The 13,059-nt window shown below is 52.9% G+C and overlaps 3 protein-coding genes across 3 annotated transcripts; all 3 read left to right on the forward strand.

Moving 5' to 3' along the window:
- The first annotated feature begins 377 nt into the window (after positions 1-377).
- On the forward strand, positions 378-4,233 carry SMAC4_04404 (uncharacterized protein). Its single transcript, XM_003343698.2, has 2 exons — positions 378-2,993; positions 3,066-4,233. Exons 1-2 carry the CDS (start codon positions 403-405, stop codon positions 3,805-3,807), a joined length of 3,333 nt encoding a protein of 1,110 aa, XP_003343746.1. The 5' UTR covers positions 378-402; the 3' UTR covers positions 3,808-4,233.
- A 3,457-nt stretch (positions 4,234-7,690) lies between these two features.
- On the forward strand, positions 7,691-10,723 carry SMAC4_04405 (uncharacterized protein). Its single transcript, XM_003343699.2, has 3 exons — positions 7,691-8,147; positions 8,238-8,281; positions 8,353-10,723. The coding sequence occupies exons 1-3, from the start codon at positions 8,140-8,142 to the stop codon at positions 9,900-9,902; spliced, it is 1,602 nt and encodes a 533-aa protein (XP_003343747.1). The 5' UTR covers positions 7,691-8,139; the 3' UTR covers positions 9,903-10,723.
- A 308-nt stretch (positions 10,724-11,031) lies between these two features.
- On the forward strand, positions 11,032-12,996 carry SMAC4_04406 (uncharacterized protein). Its single transcript, XM_003343700.3, has 3 exons — positions 11,032-11,467; positions 11,769-12,127; positions 12,416-12,996. Exons 1-3 carry the CDS (start codon positions 11,369-11,371, stop codon positions 12,477-12,479), a joined length of 522 nt encoding a protein of 173 aa, XP_003343748.2. The 5' UTR covers positions 11,032-11,368; the 3' UTR covers positions 12,480-12,996.
- Positions 12,997-13,059: the final 63 nt, after the last annotated feature.

Raw genomic sequence — 13,059 nt, forward strand, 5'->3', positions numbered from 1 at the left:
TTGTAATTGTTAGTGCACCTCGCTGCAGTGATCCGTCGTAACTGCTGCGTGAAGCCTGAAAGTGGGGCCATTCTGGGAAGAGAGCTGTACTTGACGCACCCTAGAGGTACCTATAGCTACGGCGGGACCTTCTGTAACAACAACCACTTGTACATCCGCTACATCTTGCCTCTGACATTGGAGCAACACCAAATCGCCCTCATCACCTAACCTTGGACAAAACCCCTGGTGACGAGCCGACGTCCGCCCAGTGACACATACGACCATACCGACCGTAGACCGGCCGGATACACGAAAGCGGCGCACAGGCAGTTGGCCCCATTTCCAATCGATAATGAAGTACCGCGCAACACGATAGCTCCCTCCTCGCGACACCCGGACGCCGAGTCAAACAACACCACCATGGCCGACCGATACGGCCAGCAGTCGCAATCATATCGGGGAAACGGCAGTTACGGTAACCTCGGCCGTCGTAACGATGACTACGATCCCTACGGTGACGGATATGCCAGCGACCGTTATGGCACCAGCCCCAACCAGGCTTCAAGGCCTCCCACTGCCTCTCGAAATGCGCCGCCGCCCCGGTCTGCCCAGCGTGGCCGTACGGCTGCCGGAGATATGCAGATGCAGTCCAACGCCGAGCGCCAGATTGGAAACGTTCTGGATCTGATCAAGAGAGAATGGCCCGCCATGGTCGAGACAGACTGCATCCCCGTCCAGCTGGCCCTACAGCTTCTCGATACCAGCTCCGTCGGCCGCGCCCACGAATACCGCAACTTCCAACAGACACACCAGTTCCTACAAGATTCCCTCAAAAACATTGTCCATGACCACCATCAGGGATTCAACAGTTCGATCGGCACATTCCACAAGATCCAAGGGAGCATACAGGCCTCCCAGAAGAAGGTGCGCGCCCTCAAGGAGTCTCTGGCAGCCTCCAAGACGGCGCTATGCACCACCAACCCAGAACTCAAACAACTACATGCCACGTCACGCATGTACGATGGCGTCCTACAAACATTGAACGAGCTGGATGACTTGCGGACAGTTCCCGACCAGTTGGAGGCCAGGATATCCGAGAAGCGTTTCCTGACCGCTGTCGAGGTTCTGCAGAATGCGCTACGGAAGTTGAGGAAGCCGGAGCTGGATAATATTGGTGCTCTGAGTGACCTGCGAAGCTACCTCACAAACCAGGAGACCGCGCTTATGGACATCCTGGTGGAAGAACTACACGAACATCTCTATCTCAAGTCGCCATACTGTCAAGAGAGATGGCAGAACCTGGCAAAGGTCCAGGGGACTTCTCACGAGGCCTATGGAGATGCCCCAGGCGTGGCACCCTTCCACGGAATTTTGGACTCCGTTGACTGGGAAAGGTCCGTGGCTGAGGATCCGCAAAAGAATCCCGAGGCCGACACGTTTTACTACGTGACCCTCCTCGTTGAGGCTCTGAACAAACTGGGAAGGCTAGAAACAGCGGTCGATATGCTCAAGCAGAGGTTGCCCGTGGAGCTTTTCGCAGTTGTGAACGAAACCATCAACGATGTAGACCAGAAACACCCAAGCTCACTACGCGGAGGCGCGGCTGGGTCTCACGGCCTTAATATCTACGGCCACCGCGAAACCCGCATGCGAGCAGATGTCATTCACGATCTACTATCGACGCTTTACGGCAAGTTCGAAGCTATCGCTGAGGGCCATCGTGTGCTGCATGAAGCGATCAAGGCTTTGATCCGCCGTGAAGGTGCTGGCAATAACAGTGTACTGCTAGGCGGCTTCAAGGAGCTTTGGAATCTCTACCAGAACGAGATTCGGGCGCTCTTGCACAACTATGTCACCACCGATGCGGATGTCTATCAGTTTAGCCGGACACCCAGACCTGGTATGGGCATGAATGGCAGGGCGGATTCTGCCCGCGAGAACCTCTTCAAGTTCTCTGAGGTTGATGCCAAGTCGGCAGAGATGGCTTCGGAATATGAGGCCTTGGACTCCATCATCCGGGCCGCCGTACCAGGACTGACGGACAACACGCGCCGAGATAACAAGAAGGGATCTTTGATTATCCCGCGGTCTGAGCCAGTAACCTCGAGGAAGTCGGCAGGGTACGGTTCCGGAAGCAGCCAGCAGAACAGTGGCACTTACAAGTCCCTCGTAGAGCCCAGTGTGTTCAACATGAGCCTACTTCTACCACCCACTCTCATTTTCCTTCAGAGGTTGAAGAGCATCGTGCCACCAGGGTCCGACCTGGCTACGAGCACGCTGACGTCGTTCCTTGACAACTTCCTCGTCAATGTCTTCCAGCCTCAACTCGACGAGACCCTTGGAAAGCTCAGCGACACTGTCTTCGGTGAGGCAGATGCCTTTCAGCAAGACTCGGACTGGGCCCAAGTCGCGAAGCGGCCAGTGTTCAAGGGAACAACTGCCTTCTTCACCGTCATTACTGCCTTCTGCAGGATGTTGGGCACCATTCCCCATGACCAAGCACTCAGCTCCCTCATCATCACCCAAATGCTCCGTTACTACGACCGCTGCTTCAGCTGGTACAAGGCCCTGGTCACCAAGACACAAGAAGGAGATAAACAGTCCAGGGACAACGAAAAGCTCCGGGCATCTGCCGTCCTCGCGATCGAGCCTAGTGAAGTCCGCGAGACGATCCAGAGGCTGTGGAAGTCGGAGAACCTGGACGACCTGGAGCTGCTCTACCGTGAGGTCAACCAGCTGATCGCGTGGGCTAACGGCCAGGACCTGGACGCGAGCGACATCATCCAGGACCGCGACACGGTCCAGTCGCTGTGTCTGCTCTACACCAGCATGAAGTGGCTGTCGGTTAAGATCCACGGTCTTCGTCACATAACGCGTAACGAGACGGACTCATCCAAGTCGAGCTTCCCGACCAAGGCGGAGAAGAAGCGCTGGACGCTGCTGAACGACCCGAGCAAGGCAACTGGCGAGGAAGGACCCGTCTATCTGCCTATGACGCAGGAGACCGTCGAGTAAGTTTCCCCTACCTTGTTTCCTTTATTCGACCTTGAAAGTCTCCGGTTGCTAACAAATCGCTCCTACAGATCCTTTGACAGCATCCTAACCTCCTACGACGAGCTCGCCTCGACCGCCCTCCTCACGCTGCACCTCGAAATCCGCACTCGCATCCTACACTCGCTCCAAACCGCACTCTCTCCCCTTACCACGGCGCCCTACCTACTTGACCAGGAAGTCAACGAGCCAGACCCGGAGATCCTTAGCCTCAACTCGGAAATGGTCGCCTACGACGAAGTGCTTGTCCGGTGCCTCCGTCTTCGCGAAGTCCGTTTCGTCAGGAACGGTCTCGGCAAGTTGATCAACGGGTTCCTGATCAAGAACGCGCCCATGACGGCCCCAATGAACGCCAAGGGGTGCGGGCGCATGCAGCTCAACATTCTCGTTCTTCAACAAAACCTCAAGAACATCGAAGAGGGCGTCGACCTCGTGCGCGCCAGCAACTATTTCGAGATGTTTGAGCGCGGCATCGATGCCATTCTCGAGAAAGCCAGGGAGGGCGTTGCCTCTTCCCATCAAGACACCGCCACCGCCGGAGACAGCAGGAAGAGTGAAGACGCAGGTGAAGGAACGGAGACGCCCAACTCGCGGAAGTCGGCGGAGATCTTTGGCGACGATAAGGATCGTTTCAGTTATGATGAGCTCAAGGCCCTCGTGGAGCTGTGCTATAGCGAGCAGTTGGCCGACCCGGAGAGAGGTGTCGCGGCGGCGGCGAAGAGGCAGATGACGGATAAGTTGCTGAATTTGAGCGAGTACATGTGGCAGTCTTAGGTGGATATGCAGGACATTTAGAACTTAACTTGGCTGGTATCGGTATCATTAGCATGGTTTAAGAAAGGTAGTAGTGGTAGATAATTTTATGAGTTGTAATTCTTATTTCTGGTCATTTTGGTCTTTTTAGCTGACTGTCTGCTCTTCTGTTGGATACATGTAGTTGTCCACTTCGCACACTCGACATTCATTGTGTTCTCTTCAGCGTTTAGTGAACCAATATTTATCTCACAGCTTGAACTTCGGACCGAACTTCACTCTTTGACACCGCGTATTTCTCTTCCCCGACTCAACGATACCATGAACATCAATCATCTTCCTCACTCTCACCAGTAGGGAGCACGTGCGTCCCTACCATATGTATTTGCACAACCCACAACCGCAAAACTACCACAAGCCCCTCGTGCCGCATTTCCTTTTTTCTCCAAGTGGAAGTTGCCAACATAACGTCGAAGCCAAACCAGACTCTCGGATCCGAGAACCCTCTCATGTGCCTCCCTCGCTCTGATCTGATCTGCTGCTATCTGCACGTTGTCAAAGCAGCATGCATACATATCTTCGTGTATGCACACTTTGATGCATGAAGGGTGTCAGTGCTTCCACCCCAACTCTAGCTGCAGCGTTGGGGCTTTGGAGCGTTGAGGCGTTAGTTAGTTGCCCTCGTGGTTTTTCTCGTGGGTTTTGCGTTAGTTAGATGGGAGTAGTGTGGGTGGGTAGGTAGGTAGAAATACCGGTACGGAGAAAAGTTGGTGGGAGAAATATCAACGGAGGTTGTTGAGAGGTGCTTTGATATCATTATTTTATGACGGAAGGTGGTCGGTCCCGCGTGGTGCATTGTCATACTTGGGTAAGACCACATCATGGAAAATCAATAAGACAGCGGTCGACTGAATTGAATAGTTGATACATCGGCTACGCACATAACTAACCAACAGTATTGACCGGCCTCGCTGATATCGAGGATATTGATAATATTTAGTAGATTGGTCGACTTTTTTTTTTCTCAATTTCAACGGTCATACAGCACCTCGCTGTGTGGCAATGGCAGTCACACACATGGTTGCGGGGGTCTTTCTGCACATATATAATTGTAGCAGAACTGCAATGCCTTGCATCCGAAGGACAACATGAAGAATCTAGGTAGTGGACGTTAAAAGGAAGACAGCCTAGGCGGACGGCAGAATGAGTACACGGAATTCAGGTCCAAGGTCCGTGATTCAGGGGGAATGGAAAGGGAATAAGGGAATATGGGATCCATCTTTCAGTTCCTACACTATAAGAACATGGATCTGGAAGGACCGCTTGTTGAGGTTGAAGGGTGAATGAAGGTGATAAAAAGCGAAATAACGTGGAGGTAGGTAGGTAGGTGGTACTATTTATGTCTAGTCCACTACACTACCTACCGTACACTAGTTGCGAGACGAAACTAACCAATGTCTTGAACCGATGGACTAACTTTGGGGCTCGGGCGGCGGTTGAGCCGGGGATGCCGTATGTGGTGGATGGGGAAGTTGTCTGCAACTGAGGGAATCCTGGTGTAGTCTGAGGAAGCGGAATAGTGGATGAGGTCTGGACGGTTCGCGAACCTTGATGCTTTTTAATGCTGTGGATGTGAATATGAGGGGGGAAAGGGAATGGATAAGGATGGAGATGTTCTGGCCGGCCGGGACTCCTGGACTTCTAGGAGAGTCCTATGTGAATAAGGTGAAGGGAGTTGTTGTAAAGTGCAGGAGGGAAAGGTGAGGATTTCCAAGCCGGCAGCCGCCTCCCGTGACGCACACACTGATCAAGAAATTTTGGATGACGAAGAAGACGGGCTGGTTTAAATTATCTTGTGTATAAGTTGAGGGAACACAACATGACGGGAGAGCAGTACCGAAGAAAGGAGCGGGTATCTGGTTGGCTGACGGCTTTTCTGTCTGCCCTGTCTTTGCTTGTCTCTGGTCTCTGTTCGCGTGTCCCAAGACTTGCGCTCTCTTTATGAAACGAGATCACCCGTTCATCTCATTGGACGGTACGGGATATGGGATGGTGCGAGGCGACTAAGTGCGAAAGGGCGTCATGGAAGGGATCACCTGCTCTGTTTTATTTAAGAGACGTTTGCCGTTGCCGTTGACGTTGCTGTTGTGGCCGTCCGGCCGTGTAAGTGAACAAGGGCGAGGAGAATAATGAAGGGTCCTGGACCCGCAATGGAATCTTCTTCTTCTCTTGGGTGCCCAGCGGTTATTTCTTGTAGTAGTATTTGGTCAGTAATTAAAGGGGCGTTGAAGAAGACCTGGGGCAGGTGGTTAATATCGAGAAATAACAGAAGTGGAAGTGACGTCCCTTGTGTTGTGGTGGTGTGGGTGGTTGTCCCTGGGAAATGTCGTTTGAGCAAGGGCCAAGGGGCAAAGCTTAAGAATGTCTTGGCAAGGGGCATTGTGTGCCGCAGGAGGGATTACGCACGATAGTAAGGTACCTGAGTGTACGCACAAAAGTGACAGCTAAGACAAGTACTGGGGCATCGTGCTGGACTGCAGGATGATGCTTGCACCTTGATGTCCCTGAATACTGGAGACACGCCCAGTTCCGGTCGCAGCGCAAGTCGCAGTCCAGGGCCTGTCGAGCTGACGGAAGAGGGCCCGGCCGGACAGGTCATCGTCGTCGACAACCACGGCCGGTTTGCTCTCGTATGTTCGGGGTTTTGCGAGCAACGATCACCCGGGCGGACAACGGATGACAGCCGTATCGTGTCGGAGACAAACATGTGCAATCATCAGTTGTCTGCCGAGCGGTGCGGTGGATCATCTGTGTTCGAGTGTTCGTTAACCATGACCGATCAGCACTTCAGCGATCATTTGTCAGTGTCCGACAAGTCCGCACTTCCATTCTACCCGTCCCCCCGCTGAATGCTATCCCCACCATGTGAAGACTAGACGGGACCAAAGTGGAAACCCCGGATAGTCCAGCTCAACAAAGGCCGGGACGGGCCATTGTAGTTATCCGTCCATGTCCAATATGTGCTACACTAGAATCAAGGAATCTGAAGACGGGAGAGAAATCAGCCTGGTGTTTCGCATTTTCACTACCCACTCACTACTTGTAGTGTAGGTAAAATACCACACTGGAGAGATCTCAGGGCAATGGTGAATGCCCTCTGGGCAATGAGCGGGATGCCGGGAGGGATGGAGAAGCAACCAAAATGGACAATGCAATTGGAAGGGGCAGCAGTCGAATTGGAAGAGTGGAAAGGAAAGAAAGGGGTGGGGTGCATTGCCAACAAATGATATCTCGTCCCCTTGGAAATTGGCCCTCCACGGTCCTCCGCTCCTTGTTTTTTTGCTTCCATTTCCCTCTTTCGTTGCTGAGGTGTCACTTTGTCACCGTGACTTGCACTTTCCCTTCTTTGGGTCGCCCAGACTTTTGACTTTCCACCCACAACGCTTGTGAAGCACCTTGACCGCCCGCTCGGCATCCGTCCAGCGTCCACTGACTTCACTTGCATCCCACTGCATCATCGCCGCTTTGATTCTATCTGTCAAAGAGCCCGGATGCACCGCTCGTTCTGATCTTTTCCCGCTTTTCCACTTCCACCTTGCAAACCCACCACACAGTCACTCTCGTTCATCCTTCGCTCGTTGTTTTGTTGTTTTTGTTGTTGTTGTCCCCTTGCTGTTGTCCTGTGCACCCGACAACAAGAGTGGAAAGAAAGTCTTCAAATAAAAAAGACAGACCATTCTCCATCAAACACCCCCCTGCCACCTGGAGCTGCACTAAAAACCTGCTACTAAAAAAGCCTCTGCGCGCTCGGGTAGCCCCGTACCAGGTACCACCTGCGCTGCAGCAGCGACATTTGGTCCGAAAAAAAAAAGGAGGCCGCTGCAACATCCTTAGCTTCCTGCAGACACACTGCAGTAAAAGGTACCGCAAAGCCATCCAACTGCCCTTACACTTTTCAACTCGGCGTTACGCCACGGCCGCCCTTTAACACCCATCCCACGAAACAGTCCAACACGAGTACCGATTCACAGGTCGACGACGAATTCGGAGAGAGAGAAAGACCACGACAATTACACCTTTTTAGGCCACCGATAAGCATCATAACTGCTGAAAGTGCGGATTACGGGGTCCACCATCTTCGACGTGGTTTCCGGAGCCTTCGACACTTGTTCCAATCCGCCGAGCAACTTCGGCCGACGGCGCGTCGACTGATCAAGGGAACCCCCTTGAATCTCGACTCTTGGTCCTTTGTCCTCTTCTCCTGTGACAACGACGGATTACAAGACCAGCGCAATTCCTTCTACAGACTTTGGGCCTTGACCGCATACACCCCCCCCCATCTGATTGCCCAAGATGGCTGGGTAAGTTGCACTCCGCTCGCCACCGCTTGTAGCAATTCAGTTGCAACGCGAGAGTTCCTAGCTGACAAGCGTCATGGTTTCTTCTACCAGCTTTTTTAAGGACATCTGGCATACTATGACCAGCTATGATCGACGTTAGTTACCCCTTCCTTTCACCCTACCACGCACTCTGTTCGATCGCTTACATGTGATGGTTGCGAAACAGATGCCGGAATCGATTCTCCTTACAGAAGCGGACGCCATGTCCCATTGAACCGGAACTCCGGCCTTGCGGGCGTTACTACTGCCTCCGATTCCCGTGCCGACATCAACTCACCCTACCTCCAAGGAGATGGCCGTGGTTCAACCATGAGCTTCGACACCTCATACGGCGGACGCGCCATATCCCCCATGCCGAGTCCCGCCAACGGTGGCCCCTATTCCCCCGGGTTAGTGAGCCAACGACAATCTTCTCACCAAGATGCCTTCGATATGCAGAGCCCGACCGGCGAGATCCCCATGCAGAACTTCCAGAATGGCGGCCCGCCTCCTCCACCAGTTGCCAGCTCGTGGGAAAAGATTGACAGTTGGGCCGAGGAGCACTATCCCGAGTTGTTCGACCAACTTGGCGAGGGGTGCACCGTCAACGATCTGAACGAACTCGAATACCAGCTCGATTGCACGCTTCCTCAAGATCTCAGGCAGTCGCTGCAAATTCACGACGGCCAGGAGCGCGGTGGTCTCCCTACCGGCATTATTTTCGGGTCCATGTTGCTCGACTGCGAGGAGATGGTTCAGGAGTGGGAGAACTGGAAGACAGTAAACCAGGAGTTCATGTTGGATCCTGTGCTCGTCAAGCGACAATCTCAAGCATTTGCCGCTCAAGCCTCATCATCAAAGGATGCCCCTAACCGCAACCAAAACTGGCGACAAGAACTTCTGAACAAGCAGGATTCCGTCCCCCCACTCGCGATTCAGAAGGCGTATGCGCATCCTGCCTGGATTCCCCTTGTCCGTGACTGGGGCGGCAACAACTTGGCTGTCGATTTGGCGCCTGGGCCAAGGGGCCACTGGGGTCAAATCATCCTATTTGGTCGCGACTACGATGTAAAGTACGTTGTGGCCCGGTCGTGGGCGCACTTCATTGCCATGGTTGCGGAGGATCTTAGCAGCGGGAGGTGGTTCGTCGATGAGGAGACCAACGAGCTCAAGCTGCGTGAGTTTAAGGCGACCCGCGTTGAGCCGTCTTATTTCGAGATTTTGAGGTGGAGGATGGATCAGAAGTACGGCCGCACCGCCAACAAGCGCAAGTCCATGGCGCCTTCCATGGCTTCGGCTTCCGGCATGCGCTCTCCTCCTACTCCCGGCTCTCCCTACCAAAGCCCAACAGATCACAACGAGCCTCGTGGTCGGTCACTACACCGTCTCACTGGCACTTCGCCAATGTCGAGTCCCATCCGACCGGGTTATGGAAAGCCAAGCCCATTGGCGCGCGTCGCTGAGGAAGCGCCTCCTACCACCTCTCTTACGGCTAGCAATGCTTCCACCGAGGCCAAGGGTGACAACTTGATTGAGGTAAACACCCCAAGGACAAGCGGAGAGCACAGCAGGGAGGACATCAAGGTCAATGGTGAGGAGGAAGCTCCCGCGAAGGAAAGGACAAGCGAGGATAAGGAGAAGAAGCCCGAAACTGAGGCGAACGGAAAGGCGACAGAGTCCAAGGGCAAGCAACCAACAGTGGAAGACGGCGAGGATATGAAGGAGATCGAGATTTGAAAGAGGGATAAATCGAAGCAACCAAACGGACTCGTCAACTCTTGGGTTACCATTGAATCGCTGGCCCGGCAAACAGCTGCCTCGCCATGCGCAGGGCACGGAGTCAGATGGTGTAATGCTTCCCCATAATCTGATATCTGGACGCCTCCTGGAGACACATAGATGTCCTTTCTCGGCCGAAACAAGGGCCATCGCATGATGAAGGGGCATGTCACGAATCTTTCTTCCGATTACTTCTTCCTCACCACACGATATGATTAGTCTCTAATTGTCTAATCGGGTTCTTTGATGTTGCAGAGATTTCTCCCTCGCTTACCTCTTTTGCTTAGTCAAGGAGAGGGATAGCCGAAGGAGGACCTCATTGCACTGCTGGAGTTTGAGTATTGTATGTACACTAAAAGGGGAATCATTTGGTTTCGACTGGTTGGATGGGGGGACCTCCTTGCTGTTCTGCCCGTCCAACGCCCGCAGAAGACATTTTCAGCTTTGCACTATTGTTTACTATTACACCGCATAGCGTCATAATAACTCTTTCTGTCTTTTTTGCATCCGCGCTATCTGTCTTGTCTTCTGGAGGGAAACCATGGCTACTTACTTACCATGGTGTTATCGCTGGTTGGCTGCTGGTCGCGGGTGGGGAGAGGTTCATACGCGCATGTTTTGAATTGGTACCGTCGGCTGTGTGTTTTCATCGAAGTCGGAAGGCGTTGATTTGTTTGGAACATTTTATTTGGGGGGATTCGAAGAAGGTGCTCGGGAGAGGGAGTGCTTTGTATGTACATAGGATGGGAATAGACATGGTAGGTATGGAATTGAATTAACAAAGCGTAAAACCATTCTTTGGCCTCTGGTCCATATTTCTAGTGAAATCAACAACATCGACAAGAATCACTCCTCGAAAGTGTCACCAAAAGGGTGTCACGTGCCACTTAAACGCTTAGACCGCAGCCTTGGGACGGCTGACCCACAGTCATTGGACAGCGGGTCCCTGCTTTCAGTGGAGCATCTGCCCGCCAGCCCGCCTGGCACCACGGCGTGCGGACGTCGTCATCCTCCAGGCAGTTCCAGATCGAGCTGCGCCGTGCCGGCAAGCTATCAACAGCCTCATTGTCAATAACTTGCCAGACTAGCCGACTTCAAACGTTCACCTTTCACGTCAGCTACGCTACCGACCGAACCGACTGATCGATCGATAGACAACGATTGTAATCGCGCGTAGTTATCTCTGTAAAACCAGTGACCGATACCATCGAACGTCGAACGACGACAGGCAGCTCATCGACTCAGCTGATAACCACAACCACCACAACTACCACAACTCTGTCGCAACCAACTCGCGATCGCATCGCATCTACATCTACACCAACACTAGCCTCGTGACACCCACCGAGAAACAAAAATATACATCGAGCCTTCGAACCCTAGCATACACACGAGAGAAAGATACACACAAGACGCAAAAACAAATGACAATGTCGGAAGAACGCCTCTTCAGATTCTCCAAGCCTGAATGGCTCAACAGCGCGTGGGCAAGGAACGCGGGGGTTTATGCTGCTGGTGCTTTTGTATGTCTTCCTCTTCCTTTCTTTCCTTCTGGACGGTACAAGGAGTTGGAGTTGGAGTTGGAGCCGGAGTTGGCGAGCCTGGCGTGATCTTGCTTGCCCATGATCTCTCGCTCTCTTCGTTAGTCATGGCTAGCAGATCCAGCGGGACAGCTTCTTCCTCTCCTCCCATATCACATCATACATCACCACACAACCATACTTCTCTGCGCCCTCTTGCTCCCTCTCCCCCCCATCCCCCATCCTCCTTCACCTCCGCATCCACATCCAAGCACAACTCACTAACACTTCTCGCACCAACCAGTTCTCCCTAGCCTTCTACACCCTCCTCGACTCCGCCGTCTGGTCCCACTCCCCGCTCAATGCCTCCGACATCCACATCCGCTTCATCGACTGGCTGCCCTTCATCTTTTCCACCTTGGGGATGTTGATCATCAACAGCGTCGAGAAGGCGCGGCTATCGTCCGACAGTTTTTCGTATAGCGGGTCCGGCGTGGCCTGGAAGGCACGCGTGGTCCTCTTCTTGGGCTTTGCCAGCTTGGCCGGTGGCATGGCGGGTGGCGTCACGGTTTTTGTGCTCAAGTATGTGGTGCAGAATGTCGGCTTTCCGGCGCTGAGGATGGGGGTGGAGAATTTGGTTGCGAATGGGTTGGTTGGGTTGAGGTGAGTTTTTTTTTTGCATTTTTTTATTTGCTTTGCTTTGCTTTGCTTTGCTTTGCTTTGCTTTGCTTTGCTTTGCTTTGCTTTGCTTTGCTTTGCTTTGCGGTGACTTGTGGGTGGGTGAGAAGGTGGTGAGAATGGGAGGTGGAGAGGGGGGTAGAGGGGGTGAAGAGAAGGTTGAAGAGGAGCTGAAGAGACTCTGAAGATTGGGTGACGAGAGGACGAAGAGAAGACGACAGAACATGATCTATGGAAGAAACACATGCTAACCCACCCCCCTCTCAAAAACAGCGCCGTCGTCCTTTGGATCTCCCAAAACATGGAAGACGAATACTCTTACAACCTCGCTCTGTAAGTTAGTTAGTCAGTCAGTTGGCTTACGGGGACGGGTGCTATCGTCACTATCACCAGCACCACTGCACACAAACACAGACACACACAGACACAGACAGCACCGCACATTCAAGAGAAGGGGACGGAGAGATGGGAACACCCGGCTACTTACAGCTAGCTACCAAACCCACCATAACCCTCCAACTTCCAAGAAGCGGATCTGACAGAAATACTCTCCAGTCCGGCACAAGGGTGAATGGAATGGAATAGTGTAACGTGGGTGAGTAAGTAGCGGGGATAGATGACGCATCATGCGGACTCTCTGATGAGAGATGAGATTTGGAAATCCTTTGGGGCTTGGTATCATATCATGGTTATCGTTACGAATTGGACGGGATGATGGGACGGGACGGAATGAAGTGAATGACGACGTATGTATATTTATCGGACCGGACTGGACAGTTTATTGGACTTCGGAGGCATTCGGGAAGATCGTGGACGAGAGGGTGAGTTTAAGTTCGCGTTGGATTAGGTTAGGTTCGGTTATGCTATGTTATGGAATGAAATCAAATGAGAATACTGCTTGACTCCAGATAAAGGCT

Source organism: Sordaria macrospora, chromosome 2 (genome assembly GCF_033870435.1).
Source record: "Sordaria macrospora chromosome 2, complete sequence".
NCBI classification, from domain to species: domain Eukaryota; kingdom Fungi; phylum Ascomycota; class Sordariomycetes; order Sordariales; family Sordariaceae; genus Sordaria; species Sordaria macrospora.

Excerpts from the sequence above, each read along its gene's own strand:
- SMAC4_04404 (XM_003343698.2), top strand. The coding sequence starts at position 403 with ATGGCCGACCGATACGGCCAGCAGTCGCAATCATATCGGGGAAACGGC. Across the intron at positions 2,994-3,065 it reads ATGACGCAGGAGACCGTCGA|ATCCTTTGACAGCATCCTAA; the intron begins GTAAGTTTCCCC and ends TCGCTCCTACAG.
- SMAC4_04405 (XM_003343699.2), top strand. Across the intron at positions 8,282-8,352 it reads TATGACCAGCTATGATCGAC|ATGCCGGAATCGATTCTCCT; the intron begins GTTAGTTACCCC and ends GTTGCGAAACAG.
- SMAC4_04406 (XM_003343700.3), top strand. The coding sequence starts at position 11,369 with ATGACAATGTCGGAAGAACGCCTCTTCAGATTCTCCAAGCCTGAATGG. Across the intron at positions 11,468-11,768 it reads TTTATGCTGCTGGTGCTTTT|TTCTCCCTAGCCTTCTACAC; the intron begins GTATGTCTTCCT and ends CGCACCAACCAG. Across the intron at positions 12,128-12,415 it reads AATGGGTTGGTTGGGTTGAG|CGCCGTCGTCCTTTGGATCT; the intron begins GTGAGTTTTTTT and ends TCTCAAAAACAG.